The 21,160-nt window shown below is 45.7% G+C and overlaps 1 protein-coding gene across 7 annotated transcripts in view; it reads left to right on the top strand.

Moving 5' to 3' along the window:
* Window positions 1-25: 25 nt before the first annotated feature.
* CELSR1 (cadherin EGF LAG seven-pass G-type receptor 1) overlaps window positions 26-21,160 on the top strand; it is a 164,940-nt gene continuing 143,805 nt past the window's right edge. For 6 of the 7 annotated variants that reach the window (XM_039726846.1, XM_039726842.1, XM_039726845.1 and 3 more), the window contains exon 1: window positions 52-2,878. In XM_039726846.1, the coding sequence (XP_039582780.1) occupies window positions 196-2,878 (2,683 nt within the window). In that variant the 5' untranslated portion in view covers window positions 52-195. Of the gene's footprint in view, window positions 2,879-21,160 lie in introns of all 7 variants that reach the window. The other variant, XM_039726848.1, reaches the window with a different exon arrangement.

The raw sequence follows: 21,160 nt of genomic DNA, 5'->3' as shown, positions 1-21,160 counted from the left end.
TGCGCCCCGCCGCCGGGCAGGGAGGGCGGCGGGCGCCGGGGGGCGCGGCGGGCGCGGAGCCTCAACAGCCCCCCGCAGTTCCAGCTGCCCAGCTACCAGGTCTCCATCCCCGAGAACGAACCGGCCGGCACGGCGGTCATCGTGCTGCGGGCCCAGGACCCTGACGAGGGGGAAGCCGGCCGGCTGGCGTACTCCATGGAGGCGCTCTTTGACGAGCGCTCCAACGACTACTTCACCATCGACGCCGAGACGGGCAGTGTGGTCACTGCCCGCAGCCTTGACCGGGAGACGAAGGACACCCACGTGCTGAAGGTTACCGCCTCGGACCATGGTTCCCCACGCCGCCGTTCGGCCACCACCTATCTGACGGTGACTGTGAGTGACACCAACGACCACGAGCCGGTGTTTGAGCAGCCCGAGTACCGGGAGAGCATCCGGGAGAACCTGGAGGTGGGTTATGAGGTGCTGACCATCCGTGCCACTGATGGTGATGCCCCAGCCAATGCCAACATGCTCTACCGCCTGCTGGAGCCAGGAGCTGGCGACGGAGTCTTTGAGATTGACCCGCGTTCCGGGGTTGTGAGGACCCGAGCTTCGGTGGATCGTGAGGAGGTCTCTGAGTACCACCTGGTGGTGGAAGCCAATGACCAGGGCAAGGACCCGGGACCGCGCAGTGCCACAGCTATGGTGCACATCACTGTAGAGGACGAGAATGACAACTACCCTCAGTTCAGTGAGAAGCGCTACCTGGTCCAGGTGCCAGAGGATGCCCCAGTGAACAGCCAGATACTGCAGGTACAGGCCACAGATCGGGACCGGGGCAGCAATGCCCAGGTGCACTACAGCATTGTGAGTGGCAACCTGAAAGGCCAGTTCTACATTCACTCTTTCTCTGGCGCCATCGACCTCATCAACCCTCTGGATTACGAGACTATTCGGGAGTACACGCTCCGGATCAAAGCCCAGGATGGGGGCAGACCTCCTTTGATCAACTCCAGTGGTATGGTGTCGGTGCAGGTTGTAGATGTGAATGACAATGCCCCCATCTTTGTGAGCACTCCCTTTCAGGCCACGGTGCTGGAGAATGTTCCTCTGGGCTACTCGGTGCTGCACATCCAGGCTGTGGATGCTGACTCTGGAGAGAATGCCCGCCTGGAGTACAAACTCATAGAGATGGCACCATCCGCTGGAGGTGCCCCTGTAGCAGGTGACTCTGGGTTCCCTTTTCAAATCAACAACAGCACGGGGTGGATCACTGTGGCTGCGGAGCTGGACCGAGAGACTGTGGAAAACTATCACTTTGGGGTAGAGGCCAGGGACCACGGTGTGCCGGTCATGACCTCCTCAGCCAGCGTGTCCATCACTGTCCTGGACGTGAATGACAACAATCCCACCTTCACAGAGAAGGTGTATCACCTCAGACTGAATGAGGATGCAGCTGTGGGCAGCAGTGTCCTGACGCTGACAGCAGTGGACAGGGACGTTAACAGTGTTGTGACTTACCAGATTACCAGTGGCAACACCAGGAACCGTTTTGCCATCACCAGTCAGAGTGGAGGAGGGCTGATCACACTGGCCTTGCCCCTGGATTACAAGCAAGAGAGGCAGTATGTACTCACAGTCACTGCCTCTGATGGCACTCGCTTTGACACCGTCCAGGTCTTCATCAATGTCACAGATGCCAACACACACCGCCCAGTCTTCCAGAGCTCCCACTACACAGTGAGTGTCAGTGAGGACAAGCCCATTGGCACCTCTATTGTCACCATCAGTGCCACTGATGAAGACACAGGGGAGAACGCAAGAATCACTTATATTTTGGACGATAATATCCCCCAGTTCCGCATTGACCCTGATACAGGCACCATCACCACCCTGATGGAGCTGGACTATGAGGACCAGGCCTCCTACACACTGGCCATTACAGCCCACGACAATGGTATCCCCCAGAAATCGGACACGACCTACGTTGAGATTCTCATCCTGGATGCCAATGACAACGCACCCCGATTCCTGCGCGACCGCTACCAGGGCTCGGTTTTTGAGGATGTGCCGCTCTCCACCAGCGTCCTGCAGCTGTCTGCCACTGACCGTGACTCGGGCCTCAATGGCCGTCTCCTCTACACATTCCAAGGTGGTGACGATGGAGATGGGGACTTCTACATTGAACCCACTTCTGGAGTGATACGCACGCTGCGCAAGCTGGACCGCGAGAACGTGGCTGTCTACAGCCTGCGGGCTTTCGCTGTGGACAGGGGCAGCCCACCACTGAAGGCCTCTGTGGACATCCAGGTGACTGTGCTGGACATTAATGACAACCCCCCTGTCTTTGAGAAGGATGAATTTGATATCTTTGTGGAGGAGAACAGCCCCGTGGGCTCTATTGTGGCACGGATCAGTGCAGCTGATCCTGACGAGGGGACCAATGCACAGATCATGTACCAGATTGTAGAGGGGAACATCCCTGAGGTCTTTCAACTAGACTTGCTCAATGGAGACCTCACAGCCCTAATGGACCTGGATTATGAGAGCAGGACAGAGTATGTTATTGTGGTGCAGGCCACTTCAGCACCTCTTGTGAGCCGAGCAACTGTGCACATCCGCCTCCTGGACCAGAACGATAATCCACCCGTGCTGCAGGACTTCCAGATCCTCTTCAACAACTACGTGACCAACAAGTCCAACAGCTTTCCCTCTGGCGTGATTGGCAAGATCCCAGCTCACGATCCTGATGTGTCTGATAGCCTGGCCTACACTTTTGTCCAAGGCAATGAATTAAACTTACTCCTTTTGGACTCTGTCACTGGGGAACTCAAACTCAGTCGTGATCTGGACAACAACAGACCCCTGGAAGCCCTTATGAAAGTGTCAGTCTCAGGTAAGCAAGCATGACTTTTGAGTGCATGATTTTGTTTGTCAGACCAGTATCGGGGCATGGGCAGAAATAACACACTTGCAGTTTAGAGTGTAGCTCTTGGCTTCCTGAAGCAGCAATTTATCTGTGAAGTTTTTGGAGAGGAACCACAAAAATCTATCAAGTCTGTGTGCTGTGGATTGAAGTGGTGCTTTGAAGTTATTTAGTAAACGTGGATCACAAGGGTAAATAAATATGAGTGTGCATGGAAGCGAGCGTACTCCCTCAGCTGAGGTGGTACTGAGGCTGGTACTGAGGCTGGAGCTTTTCTGATGTGGTTCCATAAAGGTAGTAAATGATGTAACTTGCAGAGATGTAGGCAATGCACAGATATCTGTTGTCTCCCCTCCCTCTATTTTTCTGTTAAAAAAAAAAGTTGAGATTTGATATCTCTGCCTTTTCAGCAACAAAACATGTTTACGCCCTTCTGTGTACCCAGAGGTTTGGCTGGTAGTTCCTTAGACCTCAGCCCAGGGCTGCTGTGGCCCAGGTGGATGTTCTGCTGTGTTTGCACTGCTGACCTGCACTCCTGTGGGAAATGGCAGCTCTGAAAGCAGTGAGTTGTGGCTGTGTGATAGCTGTGTGACACGGCTAATGGCACTGGAGCTGCTTTAGTGGCACTGGGGACAGATATTGGCCAAATGCAGCCCCCAAACCAGGGCTGTTACGGGGAGGAAGACAGGGAGAGGAGGATTGCTGTTCATTAATTTCATTGGAGAGCTTGTGTCTGTGTGTGTGTGTGAAGACTGTTCCATATTGTCCAATATGTACTTTTATTTGAGTACAAACACACTCTTAGGATATTATCTTTTTCTGCTCAGTTGCTTGTTTATCATGGAATTACCTTTTATGCCTCTAATTGTGACATCAATCGTGCAATGAGTAATTTCCTCTTCAGGTGCCACTCTATAAAGTTTACTGTGGACCTGATCCCATATTTCTGTTGACTTTCAAAGGTTTAGCCAGATACTTTTCTTGCTGCCTCTCTCTGCAGACTAAAATTAAGATTTGTGTTATTTTTGTTAGGAAAAGAAAGGCTCAAAGTACTAGGTATGTAAAATCACACTTGAGGAGATGATTAGAAAAATAATAATCAAACTGTGGCATAATCCCAGCAGCAACTGTTTTGCTGTAAAAGTGGCCACAGTGTGCAGCAAGGCCTCGGAAAAGTGAGCCACACTCTCGCTTGTGTTTGCAGGCTTGAGGTTCTTTTTTCTTCAGAAAAATGAAAGTGACATTAACTGAGCTGACTGATTTTGCTGCAGTGTATGCCCTGAAAAGCCACTCCTGGTTCTTCCAAAATGCTAGGGTGCAGATACGTGGTATCTGCAGGTTTCTGTGTCCTGTGAGAACTAGTAGGAAAAACAGAAAGTAGGCTTGTGACCTTAAAGAAAAACATTTGGATTAAGGTGCAGATGATTGCATGGTCACTGTCTGTTTGAACCAGTAGCTCTTTATCTGGTAGCAGAAGATAAGCACTCATCTTGGAGCACAAAGCTTGGAAAAGTTGTTAGGCTAGATGAAGAGTGTGTTCAGTGCAGAAAAATAGCTGGCATGGATGATTCCTTTCTCAGGATAGTGATTTGCATGGTTCAAGTGGGTGAAGTCTCAGGTAGGAGTGAAGACCTATTTTCTTATGCAGGAGATTGATTATTCCAGCATCCTTTTCATGTTTTGTGAAGGTGTGATCCTTGAAACTGTGCTGTGATGTTCATCAAAATGAACTGTCTGTTGCGTGTCTTGAGATATTTAAAATGCTTAAGTTTTTTATGGCTAGGATTTTAAGGTAATTTTAACGAGCACTCAACTACGTTTGACGTTTATTTGGAGAAGTTGGCTGTGTGGAAATTGGAAGGGCAGTTTGTCGTGTGATTAGTCCATGAAAGTCTCACCTGCCTGGTTTCTCTGATTTATCTGATGCAGTTCAGAAAAGAAAAGAGACAGAGAAGAAGCTCAGACAGAAGTACTCCACAGGGTTATCTCTAAGTGTTGCGTAACACCTGCAAATCATCTGCTAAAATGACCTGCCAGTTAACTGGAAAAAAACGTGTCTGTGGAGGAGCCATTAACCTCTCAACCCAGACAAACACAAAGTCCTCCGCTACTCACAGCTGCTCTTAGGTCAGGGAAGGACTGGAACTCCTTATGAACTTGGGGGATTTGATCTCTATTTGAGTCGGAAATAACAGTGGTGCTATGAAAATCTTATTTCTATCTAGCGATGTGTTGTGCAGCAGAGGCATGTGAGTGTGTGCAGTGCTAGCGAGGAGCCCTGCTACTCCACGGAGTTACTTTGAGACACTGATACGTGGCTAAACGCAGCACTCTTTCATTTCACTTGGGGATCATTCAAATAAACACGATAATTTTTTGCCTTCTCCTTATAAACAAAATTTAAGAATCGTGAAGAGCAAGCAAATGGAGCTAATAGGCTTCATAAAGCTGTCAGAAGCTTCGTGTCATCATTGTCAGAGGTGGCGAGCAGCTGGGGCGGGCTGGGGGCGTGCGTGGCTCTGCCCTTGCCTGGGTGCTGTGGGGTACCTGTGGGCTGTGCCCCCCAGCCGGGCAGGAACCGACCCGGGCAGAGCAGGGAGGAGTGTGGGCGGTGCGATATTAGCATTTTGCTTTGCATTGGGAAGGAGCTTTTGAAGTCAGTCTCTTTTGAAGTGAATCTCTCTGGGTGTCCCTCTGCCTGTGCCTGTTGCACAGAGCCCTCTGAGTGAACAAACCGGACCCTTTTTGCATGCAGCTGTTCCAGGAGTGCTCCAGGGGTCCCTTAAAAAAAGCATATTCTCCTTTTGCTAGTGTACCTTCAAGGTTTTCCTACAGAAAGGCAGAGCTTTAGCTGTATATTCCCATATCTGCACATTGTGTTGTTTTAACAACACGTTTGTGTTGTTGTTTTAATCTGGACTCTGCTAAAATCCTGCCCCTACTTTCCAGGAGAGGCAGGATTTTACTCTGACCTTCTAAAACAGGTGGTCAAGAGTCGATCAGTCTGTGATTTCTTCGTTTTACTAATTGACAGGATGGTTAAATATGATTACTTTTTGTCCACAGTGATGTTCATCATAATGTTAAATTGGGATTTATTTGGTCCAAAATGGGTTAAACATTGTTGAAGTCACCTTGCCTTTGCTTGTTAAACATTATATTGCAGTTCTTGCTGGGGCAGTGGGGGGAAGGCTGGTATGAGCATCAGCTTTTCACAAATGTTACAAAAGTTTGCCTGGGTATCACATTGCAAACACTGCTGGCACCTGCTTGGCTGTGTTGCCACAAGTAGTCCCACTTATCATCAACGACAGCTCGGTGGGATACAATAGATCTGTGTGCAAACTCCTCTGGGAACCCAGCCTAAACCAGCAGTGCACACAAAACCCAAACTGGCTGGATGCTACAGCTTTTGAGTGGTGCAGATAAATGTAAAATATCATTATGCAACATACAATATGCAATTCTGGGAAGGTGTTGCACCTCAGGCAGTGAGGGATAGACACCTGAGCATTTCTGAGGACTGTGCAAGCTCAAGCATCGTCTTTTACATTTCTTTAGCTTTAAATGTCCAGTGGCATTCAGTGAGGTTATTGGCTATCAGCAAATATTAAATTAACATAGAGCTTGTTTGAGTTACAGTCAACTTTGGGAATTTTTACTCAGAGCTTCATAAGGAATCTTCATTATTATTGTAATTTAAAAGTCATTAGTGCTGATGATCCTGAATCTCCAGGTCTGTGCCTTCTCCATACAGATGATGCAATACTTTTGTGCAGCCCTTCTCAGAAAGCTGCAGGATTGTATCCCCAGTCCTTGTGTGGTGTGTTTGGTGGGACTGAAATGAAGGATGATTGATAATACCTAGGAGTGGTGACTTTGAACACTTACCTTTATTTTCCTAAAATAGCCAGTCAAGAGCAGTGACCATCAATTAAAGCTGCGGTAGTTCCTGGATCTGCTGTAGCTACCTGTATCCTGTATTGCTTCCATATAGGTTCCATATTCTAATTCATGCTGCAGCATTATAGATGTGTGTCTATACTGGAATGTGACTTTCCGTTTTCAGCTGCATGAGGTGTTCCAGCTGATAAAAAGCTGTGGCTGCTTTGTTGCTTCCCTACAGGCTTCCTTCCACTTCATTCCTGGGCTTCATAGGAGTGGTATGTTTTTATTTCAAAAGATAGGAAAACATGTAGTGCAATGAGGGGAAATTATTTAGCAAAGTTTGACAAAGTAACTTTTTATGAGATAAAAGGTATCTTCTGTCTCTCAATAAATGAAATGTTGATACTTTTCTTGTTTATTTCTGGGAAAGAGAGAAGCTATGGTAACAAGGAGAAAGTAAAAGAAGAATGAGATATGACAGTGAGAAGGATCTAATAGGCTTTACTTGGTAACAAGTCGCATGGGAAAGAAATTAAGTGTAGAGAAGTGTGGTTGTGGGATTACCTTGAAAACTTTTCTCCCTCTCATTTTCACATTATTTGCAAATGAGGAGATAGTTGTAATAACTTTTTTTTAAAAAATTGGATTAGTAATTGGTTTATATTTTTGATTGCTTTTTAAGCCTCAGGGTATATTAAAGAATTGGTTTCCTTGGTGTATTCTCTTGTGATTTGCTTCCATCTCAGACATCACTGAAGTATTCTTCCTTCTGACCTGCACCCCTGAGTTCAGAATAATCCTCACTTGTTCTGTTTTTCTGGTCAGGCATTTCAGAATTGTTTTAGACTGGGGTTGTGGAGCCTGCTGCAAACTGCCAAATACAGAATAAACATTGACTTGTTGTCCAGGTAATGGCAAAAGAACCCTTTGTTTAGAATACAGGAACAGTTTTCTAAGTTTCGATGTTAGCATGATAGTAAATCTGCAGCAGAGGTAGTGGTGGGGAAAGTAGGTGATGTGAAGCAGTGGGATTTTATACTTCATTATCTCCAACATCCCAGGTGTTACCTGAGGAAGTGTCTGGCTGCTGATAAAGCCTATCATTTTACATCTGCTCATTGAATGGCCCATTTTCCTTCAGTGTATATACTTAATACCTTGGAACTCCCATCCATTGCTGTCTCCCATCTTGGAGTTAAATAAATTTTCTCAAGACATCCCATGACTGAGGAACATAACGTGAGGTTTAAAGTGCAACATTAGGTGAAGCAGGTAGTGTGCTCACTGCTCTTCTGTAGGGTGATTGAGACCCTTAGCAGACACTTGGATAGGAACCCAGACATCCTCACATTTCAACCAGTCTGGTCAGAGCATCTTGGTCAGAGCATCTTGCCACCCTGGTACCTCCCAGCATCTTCATGGAGGGTTTGGGGTGACTCAGTCATCATCTGCCTCCTCCTCAGTGTGCAGCAGGTCTGTCAGACACCCCTGCAGCTGACAAGTTGTCTCCAGTCTTTGGGCTGGCTGGGTGCTCAGAGTTCATGGGTCCAGGGGCTGTGAGAGCGTGCCTCAGCTATGATGGTGGTTCCAGTTCTGCCAGATGTGCAGCTGCTGGAACCACCATATGCACACACTGCCATAGCTGAGCTCACATCCATCTGGTTATGTTTGGTACAGCAATTTCTGGACACTGGTTTGACTTGCAGTTTCACGGGGCCCCTCAATTCCCTTGTGGGTCAGGTGAGACTGTCCCCAAAGACCCTAGGAATATGACTGCTCTGAAAGATGGAGCAGGAAACAACTAAATGTGAAGCAGAAACCTTTTTAAACCTGTGTGCAAGCACCTTTTCAATATTTAGCAGTGTAGGCAACTCTAGCAGTAATGCTCATGCATGGAGGATGAGTAAGGGAAGGATCAAATGCCAAGACACAAGATCTGTGCTCTCCATTCCTTCAGCCTCTCTTTCTTAAGCCTTCAGGGTTTGAGAGCCAGTTGGTGAGGACAAGCACTATGTCTGAGTACTTGAGATAACAACACAGCTTACCTGCTTACCTCAGTATTGCCTAAGTTACAGGGTTTGGGCAACTATCTCTTTTGGCTTCCTTTGACCTACTGACTTGCATTTCCAAAAATATCTATGGAAAGTATTTAGGAAATGCAGGAGGGTTAGAAGAGCTGAAGATACTCAGATCAGATCTAATTACAGTCTTTGGCAATCTTCCATGTTACAGTTTTTCTGTCCTGGTTTCTGTGGGAATTATGATGTTTTTAGGTAAAATAGTAGTCCTGTCTACTCCGACATCTACTTTGCCATTCAAGAAACAAGCAGGGTAGTACTGCCTTTTCTGAAGGATAGGGTTCTTTGTTGTCTGCTCCTTTTTTAAGACTAGTTGTGCAAAAGATTGCCTAAATCAAAGTACAGAACAAGTTGACAAGAAGTTCAGTTCTTCAAAGATTTTTTCACAGTGGTTGTCCACTTGAAACAAAGAACATCTGAGACCTAATTAAATTCAGTTTTACCACTTTGTATTTCTGTGACAAGTGACAGTATTATTCCCTCCCCCACCAACGGAGATCTTTTTCCAGTGCTGAAAAACACCGAGCTATTTGTAGAAGTAACACAGTTTTCCAAAAGGGGCAGAATGTAATATTTATCAAAAATTTAGAAATCTTTTGAGATTCACCTAATGCTTTTTAAAAAAAAATTCTTAAGGCTTTGCTTGAGAATGAATTGCAATGTGTTGATCTTGTTGGATTGAAAACAGCATTATCAAAGGTACAGCTTGGCTTTGATGGTCGGATCTCTATCTGGTACCATGATCATTCTCTCATATCATCCTCTTGATATCTCTTGAAATGCTTCAAATGTAGGTTGCAGCCATGACTGGTTGATAAGCAGCAGGGCTGTTGACTGGAAATGTCCATCTCGCCCCACTGATTAAAGAGGGAACATAAATGACTGACTGGGGCTGATTGCTTTGCTGTTAGGTGGCCAAGGTTCAGTGGGATGAACCCACCCTGAATGTGTGTGCCAGAACGGAAGGGTTTGTTTTCTTTTGGAGTGATGATTGTACTTATTTCTGTTATAGCAAACTACCTGTAGTAACAGGCTTAGCAGACTAGATAGAAAAGATGGGGGAGGCTGTAATTTGCAAAGAGGAAGATGTTTTGCCATGAATAATGTTAGGATATGCTTTAAATATTGTCAAGGGTTTGAGTGAATGGAAGGAGAAAGTATGCTTTTATGGGGTTTTGGCATTCAACAAAGAAAGAAAATTTAAAAATACTTCAGAAAGATGATCTTTGCACTTGGAAAAAAAGCACTTGAACAGAAAAATAGGATTTGCTGGAGAGAAAGGAAAACTGTTGGACTTTGTTTCAACAAGTCATTAATGCTGCTAAGCTGTAACCACCTTCATATTTATTCTAGTGTTTACTCTTGCCAAGCACAAAAAAAGCAAATAAATGGAACATCAAACCTGTAATAAATGCTCAGGGGACCACATGATAAACATAGACATGTTATGTTTATCACAAACAAAGGAAAGTAATCTGTTTTCAACACCATTGCCTGACATGTGATAGATGCCACATTCCATCAGGTCTCCAGCACTTTTGGAAATGATGCATATGGTCAAAATATTTCAGTGCTTTTTAAAGGAGGCAAAAGAAAAATCCCTTGTTAACAACTGCTGTCAACATGGCATCTCCTGCCTGCCGTGGAGTCTGTGGGCTTAGCCCAGTTCTAGGAAGAAGCAGAAGGTTCTGGACCTCACCAAAGGGGCAAAGCAAGGACTATGCTGTTAGATTTGAGTTTCCAAGATGTGATGGCCAGCACCTAGCAGTCTGTCCTTGCTGTTAGATCCCAAGGGGCTGTTAGGTTTGGAAGCTAATGTACTCAAGGTGTATCTCTGTAGCTGCCATGCCACCAGGCACACATCATGGACACAAAGATGTGCTGGATTGGTTGGGTTTGTTCTTTCCTTTGACTAGCCACAGATCAGACTCCTTGATCCTATTCAAAACTGATGTTAGCAAGTCACTGAGCTTATTGCATTGAATTCCTGTCACAGCACTTTTGAACTTTCCAGGAACCAGCTCAGCCTCTCATTTATTTGTGTGCTTGCAGTGTTTGTGCTGGCTCAGTTTCTAAAGGAGACCCTTGAACATCCAAGCTCTGATTTTTAGCTTTAAAATTGATTTGGCTGTGTGAATTTAGTTTAAATCCTGAGAAAGCTGTCCCACACCAGTGCATTTCTTGTTTTAGCAGCCTCCAGACACTGCAGGCACCATTCAGCAGTGACTAGGGAGAGGCATTTGGCACCTTTCACGTCTTAGATCTGGTAAGAGGACTTGGACCTAACCAGCAAATGCTAGAGCATTTCACTTGTAGGTGCCTGTTCCCTGCAGCCCTATTCTGTTTTAGGCAGTTAAGTGTCCTGTAAAGTGGGAATACTTGAAATACCATCCCACTACAGCTTGGGCACTTCACTCAGCGCAGCGATCAGGACACTCAGCAGGGCAGAGATGGGCTGGGCTCCAGCCCTTGATCTAAGAGCTCTCACTGTGCTGTACATTAAAGAGGAGCCGAAGAAGGTTCACAAGCTGTTGTGGGACTCACATTTCCCATGTCTTTGGTGAGTGCCATAAGCCACAGGATCACGCTCACTCTTGCAGGGTGCAGAAGAGGAGGATTTCTGGCTCTTGTGCATGGGCACCTCTGCTTCAGCAGCAGTGTGGGCACTCTGGCTTTTACCCTCAGCTGCTGGATGCTCTTAGTGGGAACCAAAAGTGGGATCACAAGCCATTCAGGCCATGTCAGGACTGGGTCACTTCTGGTTGTAACCAGGAACTGAATTCTTCTCACCTGGGAACTTAAAGGTAAAATAAAACAGAACTCTAGGAATTTTCATGGAGTACTTTTCTGTTGATCAGAGATGATTTATTTGCCTCCTGGCTTTAACTATTTGTAAATATATTCTGATTTTATGTGGAGCAGCACCCAAATGGGCTAAAGGCTTGGTTATGGAAGAATTCATGGGCTCAGACTTAAATTACTGCTAAATATTCAGAGTCCAGCCCATCTTGGCCTACTGTTTAATCCTCTTTCTCACTGCAGTTTGCCATGATGATAGACTTGTGGCAATTATCAGCGTGTTGCTGCTCGTCCCTTGGGTGCAGTGGCTTCTCCTGCAGAGTGCTTGCTGATGCTGTGGACAGCCACTGCTGCCCTACACGTGAGGTAAAGGTCCCTTGGCAGCACTGACTGGGCTGAACTGTCCCTTTGGCTGACTCAGTTTCCCTTCTCACAGGGGTATTTCTGGTGTTGGCCTCCTCTTACTGACACAGCGTAATTTAGTGATGTGTGCTCTGCATGATGAGCTCTCCATCTGGCAGATAATTGCCTGCTAGTTTAAATCCCATCTTAACTTCAGTTTCTCAAGCTCATGAACCTGCTGGTGCCTTCTGGTTAGTTCTGCAGGGTGTTTGCAAAAGGGTTTGGTACAAGTTATAGTGATGTGGGTAAATTTCTCTGGTTTTTTGACTGGTATATAAGACAGATTAACTTTTAGGTCCTACTTACCAAGATACCTGACATTATTCTGCGTTGAGTTTGGCAGAATGACACCTGGGTTTGGAGACCAAGCTGCTGGCAGCAGGCACTGGTTGTTTGCACTGGTTATGCAGAGTGGGAGCCCTGGGTATGTTCTGGGACCTGGTAGATGCTGAAACCTTCTTACACAATACACGCTGGTGTTCCTCTTTCCTCCTTCCATATATTTTTCTCCTTTCTCCCTTTGCACTCACTGGATCAGTTTGCCCTATCCTGTTGTGCAGCAAGGTGCTGCATCTCTGGAGCTTGCGTGCTGCAAGTTTGTACAGGGCCATGCACAGCAGAGGCCTGGCTGGGCTGCTTTTGTAATACCTGCTGTAAATAATGAGGATAACCAGCAGGCATCGAGTGAGTGACTGCCCTGTGAGGTAACACAGCCCTGCTGGCCCACGGTGTCTGTGGCAGGCCTGGGGGCTGGCTGGCAGCTGCTTGCTTGGTGTGGCAGCCTCCCTTGTCACTGCCTTCCCTCTTGCACGTGGGGAGGCAGGGCAGATTTCTCATCCACTCTGCACCTCTTCTGACCACCGTGCTGTCACTGAGGAGGGTGTGTTGGTGCAGGGTCCGTCCCTTCCTGGGATGCCCCTGGAGAATCAGGGCATGGCCCATGCAGCCCTTGCACTTCCACTGGCAGTCCTGGGCCTGAGACTTCAGCAGTGGTGGCTGCTGGTTGCGGCTTCCAGAGGTTTTGCACACAATCCTTTGCCCCTCTCCTTGTGCAGAGCCCAGGGAGTCCCAGCATAAGGTGCTGCTGACAGTCCCAGGGGTCACCAGCACAAGGAGCCACAGGACATCTGTGTCCAGCTCAGGACAGGGCATGCTGCACACTGAGTGCTTGTTGTCTTTGCAGTCTGGGGGAGCAACACCTGTGTGGCCCAGTCTGGGTATTGATGTTGACTGTATTTTTTTCCTATTCCTTGTGCAAAGGTGCAGTTGCCTTTATTGTCTTGTGCCTTTGTGCCTCAGCTACCCTATGGCTCAGCTAATAACAGTGTCTGGGACTTTATTCAGCTTTAAGAAGCTTTAAACTAAGAAATTTCTATTTACTACTAACAGCATTGATGGACATGACTGATTAATGGCAATAAACTCAGGTGAGAACTGAGAGACAAGGACATTTTTTGTGTTCTGTGCAGTGAACATGCTTGTTTTGTACGACTGAATTTTACGAACTTTTGTACAATCTGCTTTTAAAATATGTCCTTTGCCAAGTGGTGGGGATTTCTTAAGCTGAGATGATTGATTCAGTCCTTTATCTCAGACAGCCTGCATCAGACTGGGCTGAAGCTGAGATGCTGAGATGATCAGATAAAATTCTTCACACTACTTCTGGCTGTTAAGTATCCATCCCTTTTTTTTTCCCCTCAGGCAAGTCCTCCAGGAGAGTTTCTCCTGCTCTGAGGTTGTGTCAGTGACTCCCCGAGTTTTTGCTCTGAGTTTCTTTGTTCAGCCTTTAGCTGTTAAAAGATGCCATTACTTTTTTTCAAGGCCTAAGGGGAAAGTAAAGTGACAACTCTGATGGCCAGTTTGAAAGTTTTCTCAGACTGGAAACCATCCCATGAGCAAACAACTTTACTCACACTCTAGCATCCCATATTGGTCATATAGGATGGCTTAGTGCTGCATAAAATTTGGATATTGTGCATTTTCAGGTATTTCAATGCACTTATATAAGTGATTAATGATAAGAAAACCCTAATTAATTTTTTTTCCTGTGATGAAACAGAATTTTAGAGAAATCAGGTTGAGATTTCAGCAGTTGTGAAATTCCCAGCGTTGTTCTTTGCACTGTAGGGCCTTTGTGTTTACTGCTGTAGTCGTATTACATGACATTGCCTAATACCCAGCAAGGCGTATTCTTGGCTCATTCAGCAGGTAAGATTCCCTGAGGGTCACTGAATCTGTCCCTGCACTCAACAGAGAGCTCCATCTGATGATTTCACAGCCATCTATTTGCATTTCCAGTACTTCTTTCTTTTTGCCATGCTTTTCCCTTTTATTCTACCATGATTATCAAAACCAAGGCTCTGGCTAGTTTTGTGAGCTGTGTCATCCCTTCCTGCATCCCTTGTGGCAGCCAGCAGGCAGTGAGCTGGTGGCCTGTCCTGGGATGGGTTTTCACTCTTGATGCAGTGGGAGGCACCTTGCAGAGGTGGTCAGGTCATGGCGTGGGGTGTTGAACTTGCAGCTGAGAGCTGGTCCTCTAGCAAATGAGAAGGTGATCCATTAGAACTTCAGGGTAATACAATCCCTTCTGGAAAGCACAATAGTTAATAATCCAACACTTAGAAAGCACCACTGTTTCTGTTCCTTATTAGACATCTTGATTAGTTTATTTTCTGTTTCTCTTCTTAGGTATTTTGTAGCATTTCATTTTCTCTATGATAATTTATGAGTCACAAAATCTCTTGGAACAGGTTATCTTCCATGTGATGGCATTTCAGCACCTCTTGCATTTTCTTTAGTTGGATCATGTGTTGCTGCTTGTTTGGAGGAAATGCTGCTGCTTCTCTGAAGAAATCAATATATTTTTACTTGGGTGTGGTATGCCAGGCTCACGCTGCCCTCTCTTTGGAGATGGGCCCTCCATCAACTTATATAGTACTAAAGGTGCTTGTCAAATACTGGGATGGAAAATTACTCCATTTTCTGAAATTACACTATTTGGGTGACTTAATTTTCTTCCCTGCCACCTCTGTCTATGTATTTGAGTTGGTTCAGATACATGGAAGCATCAGAGCAGTGGAAAAAATGCAGTGGTGCGTGGGGCTTCCACCACAGGGGCTTAGTAAGTGAGATGGGGGTATTGCATGAAGTGTTACATGCTGTTGTACAAGGCACTGAAAATATCTCATCTCTCTCCAGTTCTGATTGTTCCTAGTCAAGAAAAGTTAATATCTACTGTAAAGAGGACAAATTGGGGAACAGAGAGAATTTGTTTTACCAGAGGTATCATTTATGGTAGAAGATTGCATCCTTCTTATTGCAAAATAAAAACCAAAGCAGACTATGACTGCTACCTACATCCCTGAAGTACAGGAGCAGGGCAGCTTAAAGAAAAAAAAATTAGTAAGTGAACGTAATAAATTTAGGTGGGATGTTAGAAGGCAGTTTGAAACCTTCAGGGAAACAAATTTCTGGGATAATCCCTCTGTGAAAGGATCCAAAGAAGTGTAGCTGTGTTTAAGATAAAGCTTGATAAATTGATAAGCTTCATAGTTTTAAGTAATATTATGTATATACAACACATTTCCTTGAGAACCTTCCTTAAATAGAAAATTGAACTTGCTGGTGGAAAAAATATTTCCTGTTCTCTTTTTGCTGCAGAAATTAAACATACATATTAATAAACTGTGAGAGCAATTAGCCCCTTGAACTGCCTGAGCTTGTGTAATTTGCTGTGTGTTGGTAACAGCATTGCTATCTTCTCCTAAACTCGGTATCAAAAGAAGCTTTAGAACCCACAAGGTAACGTGGTTCAGGTACATGAATGGGGCTGGAAGTTTTTCACAAGTGTCACAGGATGCAAGCTGCAGAAAAGATGAACAAATCTTGCTTCTGGCTGCTACAGCCTGTTGCTTCCCATCCCCTGTGGACCTTGTGCTGGGCTCTTTCCATGCACAAAGTTTCTAAAAAGCCAATCTGCCGATAAAAAACCCAACGAAACAAGCTTCTGACTTAGCAATGGGAAACAGCTGAGTTCATTGAATGACTACAAGGTAATGCAAGGGAGGAGGAGAGTTGACAAAAAGCCAAACTAGCAATAAAAAACAGACCAAAAAGTTCTTACTTGATGTGAAGAAACAGCTTGATGCAGTATGGAATGAGTTCCAGTGTGGAGGTGGAGAGGAGCTGTGGTAGTCAGCCCTTCCTTTAGCTTAGGGCTGCTTTGTATTTGCAACCAAAGCAAAACTAACTTTTCTTGTTTTTTGGTTTTTTTGGGTTTTTTTTTTTGTTTGTTGTTTGTTTGTTTGGTTTTTTGGGTTTTTTTCAGTAGAATCTCTGTTGCCTTATGCTGGAGCAGTTCAGCACATGGTTGGACAGACATAGGGATGGTTTTAAAGAGGAGGCATTAATTAGGTAGGTTTAGGCTCTGCCCTTGGCTTGATTGTTTCTCTGCTGCTTTTTCCTGAAGGAGATATTATATAATTTTGCCCGTGCTTGCATTATGTCCCTCTGAAAGGTCGAAAGTTTCTAAAAAGTCCTTTTTAGTTATTAAAATGTTGTACTGTCCCTCCCTCAGGCCTGTGTGACCACATGGACTCAGATCAAGTGAAGGATTTGTTCCAGTGCTCTGTGTGCAATACTCATCACCTAATCCATGTAGGCAAGAGTGTCAGCACTCACCACTTTCTTCTGTGGGTACAAAGCTCCCAGCTTTCATCTCTGTGAATTCCTGCCTAGAAATTCTACAGCTTGAACCTACCACAGATGTTATGATACAAAATGCAGCTGCATTGTGCTAACATCAAAACCTCAATAAACATGGCTAAAAACACCTGTCTTGAGAGCACACAAAAAAAATAGTAATAAATGGATGCAAAAATAGATAACTGAATATATTTTCCCTGTAGATTGCTGTCTTTCTAAGTTTGTTAATTTAAAATATTAACAAATTTCAGTTAAAAAAGATAACAAATTCTCTGATAGTAAGAGTTTGGCATTGAGCAAATGTACATATTTATGAGCTCTGGCTCAGTCCTTTGAATTATCTAGGCACTACTGTAACCGATAAGTGAATGCTGATAACCCTGTTAATATTTCAAGGACTCTGCAGCTATAGGGGAGCACTCGGTAACTATCACATTCCTTTGCACTGCAGGACAGGTTTTTTATTTGCCATCTTAATGGTATTACATACATACAGGTTTTTTTCTAACTCAGTTCACCTTGTCTCGCAGCAGCTCCTTGGCACACAGCCTCATGAGCTCTCTAAAAAGCTTTTTACAGCAGCTAGGCTCACTGCCTGCTCTGGTGTGGCGGGGATTTGGATTGCAAATTCATGATCCAGACAAAGAGGGGGAATAGAAAGGCTGGTCTCTGGCCTCTCTCACACTTTAGGAAACTTTGCTGGCTTCAGAGAATTGTTCTGGTAACTCTGGTTACACTTCCAAAAAAAAAAGAAAAAGAAAGGCAAAGATGGGTGCAGCCCCACCAGTTGGAGAGAGGTGGTTCTGGGGAGGCTGCTGAGATTTCAGGCTACATTAAGTTTTGTCTACACTTGTTCTCTTTTTCTCCCCTGCTTTGTTTCCTCCAAACCATGGGTCTGGAAATCCATGAATTTAGACAACTCATGAGAGAGTGGATAAAAAATGGATGGAGGCAAGTGGTGTGTGCAGGATGTGTCCACGTGTTCCTTCACCGGCTTGTTGGCTGCACAGGAGGGCCCTGCAATCTGAGAAGCAGCTTCCCGTAATTGATTTCGTGAGCCAGTATCAACTGGGAAGGATTTGACCTGTGCTGGCTTGTGTTCCTTGAGGAGCAGAGCAGAGGAGTCAAACTAAAGAGGGTGACTCATGAGAGTCAGGTTCCTGCAGTGCTTTGTATGAAAATGCTCAGTTGGGAAATGGGCTGTCACGGTCCTTAAGTCATTACCCCCCTTTGGTTTGCTGCCCTTTGGAGCCTCTGGAGAAGGCTCACCAAGTCCCTGTCAGCCACAGCCAGGGGAACACGTCTGTGTGTGCCTGGCACCTGACTGCCATGGGGCTCTGGGCAAGGACAGCCACATTGCTGCAGGGCAACTGCTGAGACTAAACCTGTGTGCTTGCACCGGGGCTTCCCTTTTTGCTGTCCCTATCATTAAAAATGACCAGAATTGCTCAAATCACTCATTTGTGTGGAAACTTATGCGGAGGACTTTGCACAATAGGCAGTGCTGGGCTAAGCAGCCTGCAGTTATTCAGCGTTTTGGTTTTAAGTGTGGTAACTGCTTCCCTGCAGCCAGGTTTGTGCAGTGCAATGAGGAAAGGCACTGCTTTGCTGTCTCTTGAGCTGTGTTTTCATTTGACACCATTTTCCCGTCTTCTCTTGGGCGTTTGTGTGTTAAAGATGGTCACAACATGCTGGAATCTCCACCTCTGTTGTGGCATAAAATCACAACTCTGTCTTAATGGACTGGGAGGACCCAGGCAGAGGCAGGGAGAAGGTGGCCAGATGGACACCGGGATTACTCTCCCTCGCCACGGGGTTGATCAGAAGAAATCCAGTCAGGGATGCTTTTCTCCTGCATGAGAAGAAACCTCCTGAAAAGGGGAACTGGAAGGTAGAGCTGTGAAGCTCTGGGAGGAGAGCCCTGTTTGATCTGCAGATGAGAGCTCTTGTGGGTGCAGAGCTGGGTGGTGGCCGGGAGCAGCCGTGGGAGCAGCCGGGATGGTGGCCGTGGGCGGGAAGGAGCCCCAGGGCTGCCTCACACTGATCTCTGCAGACAGGAGCAGTCTCATGAAAGCATGGTCTGGAATATAATATGCACAAAACAAGCCTCTGGGAAAAGCTGCTGCTTGCTGGAGACATTTTTTGGGTGTATCCTGCTCTGTGAGTTACAATTTCTGTGAGGTACAACACACCCTCTTTGGGTGAGTTTGTTAGTCAAAAAGTACACTGAGCTTCCTTCTGTTTCAGGGGAAGCAAGGCTGGAGGAGAGGCAGGTAAACAGTGTAAGGGGATCTCCTGGCATGGCTCGTTTTAGAGCTAGGATGGGAGCTTGGCTGGGCTGCTCAGTCAGTTTCAGGCATATAAGTAACTAAGATAGACCCTTCAATTAACCTGAGTGGCCCTTTTATTGATGTGTGAGATCAGTGAGTGCCGTACAGACAGCAGAAAAGAGTCTGGATGATTTTAACCACTGCTTTGCATGTTTTAGTAATTTAGAGATCTGCCCTGTTAATGTTTACAGAGGCTCATTAAGCAGGACAGGTATGCTTCCCTGCCCTGCAGGTTAAATGGCAGAGGCTGGCTGGGCTGGAATGGTTCCCTCTGCTTTGTCCATCCTGGTGTGGCCAGATCTGTCCTGCAAGTGAGCCAGCTCAGCAGGGTGCTGCTGCACCTGCCAAAAATTGCACCAGGTCCAGGGCTAACACTGCTGTGTTTTGTGGCAGCACTATTTGTATGAGTGTATGTATGTCTGTGGTGCCCTGTTTTATTTAGTGCCACAAGCATCACCTCTCAGACCTGCTAAATGCTATGAGGCCAAAAGGGATGGCCAAGCTGATATCCCCACTCTTGCTCTGCCTAGCAACATATACTAAGGAAAGTGTATGAGGAGCAGGACAAGTACAGACTGATCCCTCCCTCCCTGCACTGTTCCAGCTCAGAGCAGGCAGATGTTTAAGGGTTTTTGGGGCCACAGGTTTCCCCTGATCTTGGCATTGACTCACTGTGGGGCAAGTCAGTGCCACAGCCCATGGCCCCCTCATCTCTCAATTTCTTTAATCCCTCTGAAGTTTCTGCTTTCCCCAGTGCCTGATCACAGTCCCCACCATTCAGATGCATGCACTTGCAGAAATTGTTTTCTGTTAAAACATGTTGCCTGATCATCTCACTGAGTGATCTTTTGGTTTTGTATTGTGAGGGACAGGGATTTTTTAGTTTTTGTTTCCCTTCTTATTGTGATTTTTTATTTCCATGTCATGCTTCATCTTAGCCATTGTCTTTCCATCCTATGAACACTGCTCCTAGTCTTGTAATATACTGTGAAGATGATTTCTCCAGATATGCCTGACTTGCCCAGGGGGGTGCAAATGACAGCATCCCAATGTATATGGGTGCATTTATGGCCAAACTATTTCCAGGGAAAAGGCAAATTGCAGAAGTGATAATTGTCTGCAATGTTCTCAGATGCTTTGAGCTTTGTATTTTTTCTGCAAAAATTGTACTGTGTTTACATAATTTTTTTAAGACTTCGCTACAAAACTTTGGATATAGAAACATTGTTGTCCCCAGATAGCTGCTGCTGGTGGCTGCTGTTTGAAGAGCTGTGGGGTACCCCCTACAGCTTTTTGTTACCCTCTTTGCTCATCTCTGTAGCTGGGCTGTTTTGGATACTGAGCTGTTTTAATGCCTATTTCAATACACAAATAGTAGCTATATTGCCTTCCCACTCATGTCAGAGTAGAGCTTTGTGATGTATTTCAGAGAAGAATAAAGAACCAGGTGCAGCGAATGTATTTTTACATTTTTATTTGCATTTGTTGGTAGCATTTTAGTCTGCAGAGCTGTGCTGAGCAGTGTTTGCTCTCCTCCCTGTGCTGCAGCTGATGGAAGGTAGCTGTGGCCTGGGCTGGGCATCATGTCAGAATTAAGATGTTTATCCCTATTGGGCTCTTGTTTACATTTGGGCCCAGCTCCAGGTGATTACTGGTAGTGGAACCAACCAGGAGAGGGTGGGAGATACCCATGAGGTCGGGGTCTGTGCACACCTTAAGCCAGAGCTGCATATCACACCTGCCCAGCTGATCCCTGCCAGCTGATCCCTGCTGGGGCTGTGCTGAGCAGGGACCATTGTGGCTCTCTCATCCCTGGGGAAAGGCTTGACTCGAGCTAAACGTTTTACCTGTTCATGATTTCTTTATTTATTTGTTTATGCATCTAGACACTTTTGCTTTTATAACCACATGAATTGTGAGCACATCTGAACTTGATACTTTAATTGCTGTATGAATTACCTTTGAATCACTAAGGGAAAATCCCTGTTTTTTCCTTCAACGGTGCTGTCTACCTGGTCAGGATTTTGCTTTGGGATGGGGCAGGTGTGGCT

The sequence above is a fragment of the Passer montanus genome, unplaced genomic scaffold (assembly GCF_014805655.1).
Source record: "Passer montanus isolate IOZ18808 unplaced genomic scaffold, ASM1480565v1 scaffold6, whole genome shotgun sequence".
In the NCBI taxonomy this organism is placed as follows: domain Eukaryota; kingdom Metazoa; phylum Chordata; class Aves; order Passeriformes; family Passeridae; genus Passer; species Passer montanus.
Note: the sequence above shows the minus strand (reverse complement) of the source record. Positions and strands in the feature narration are given on the sequence as shown.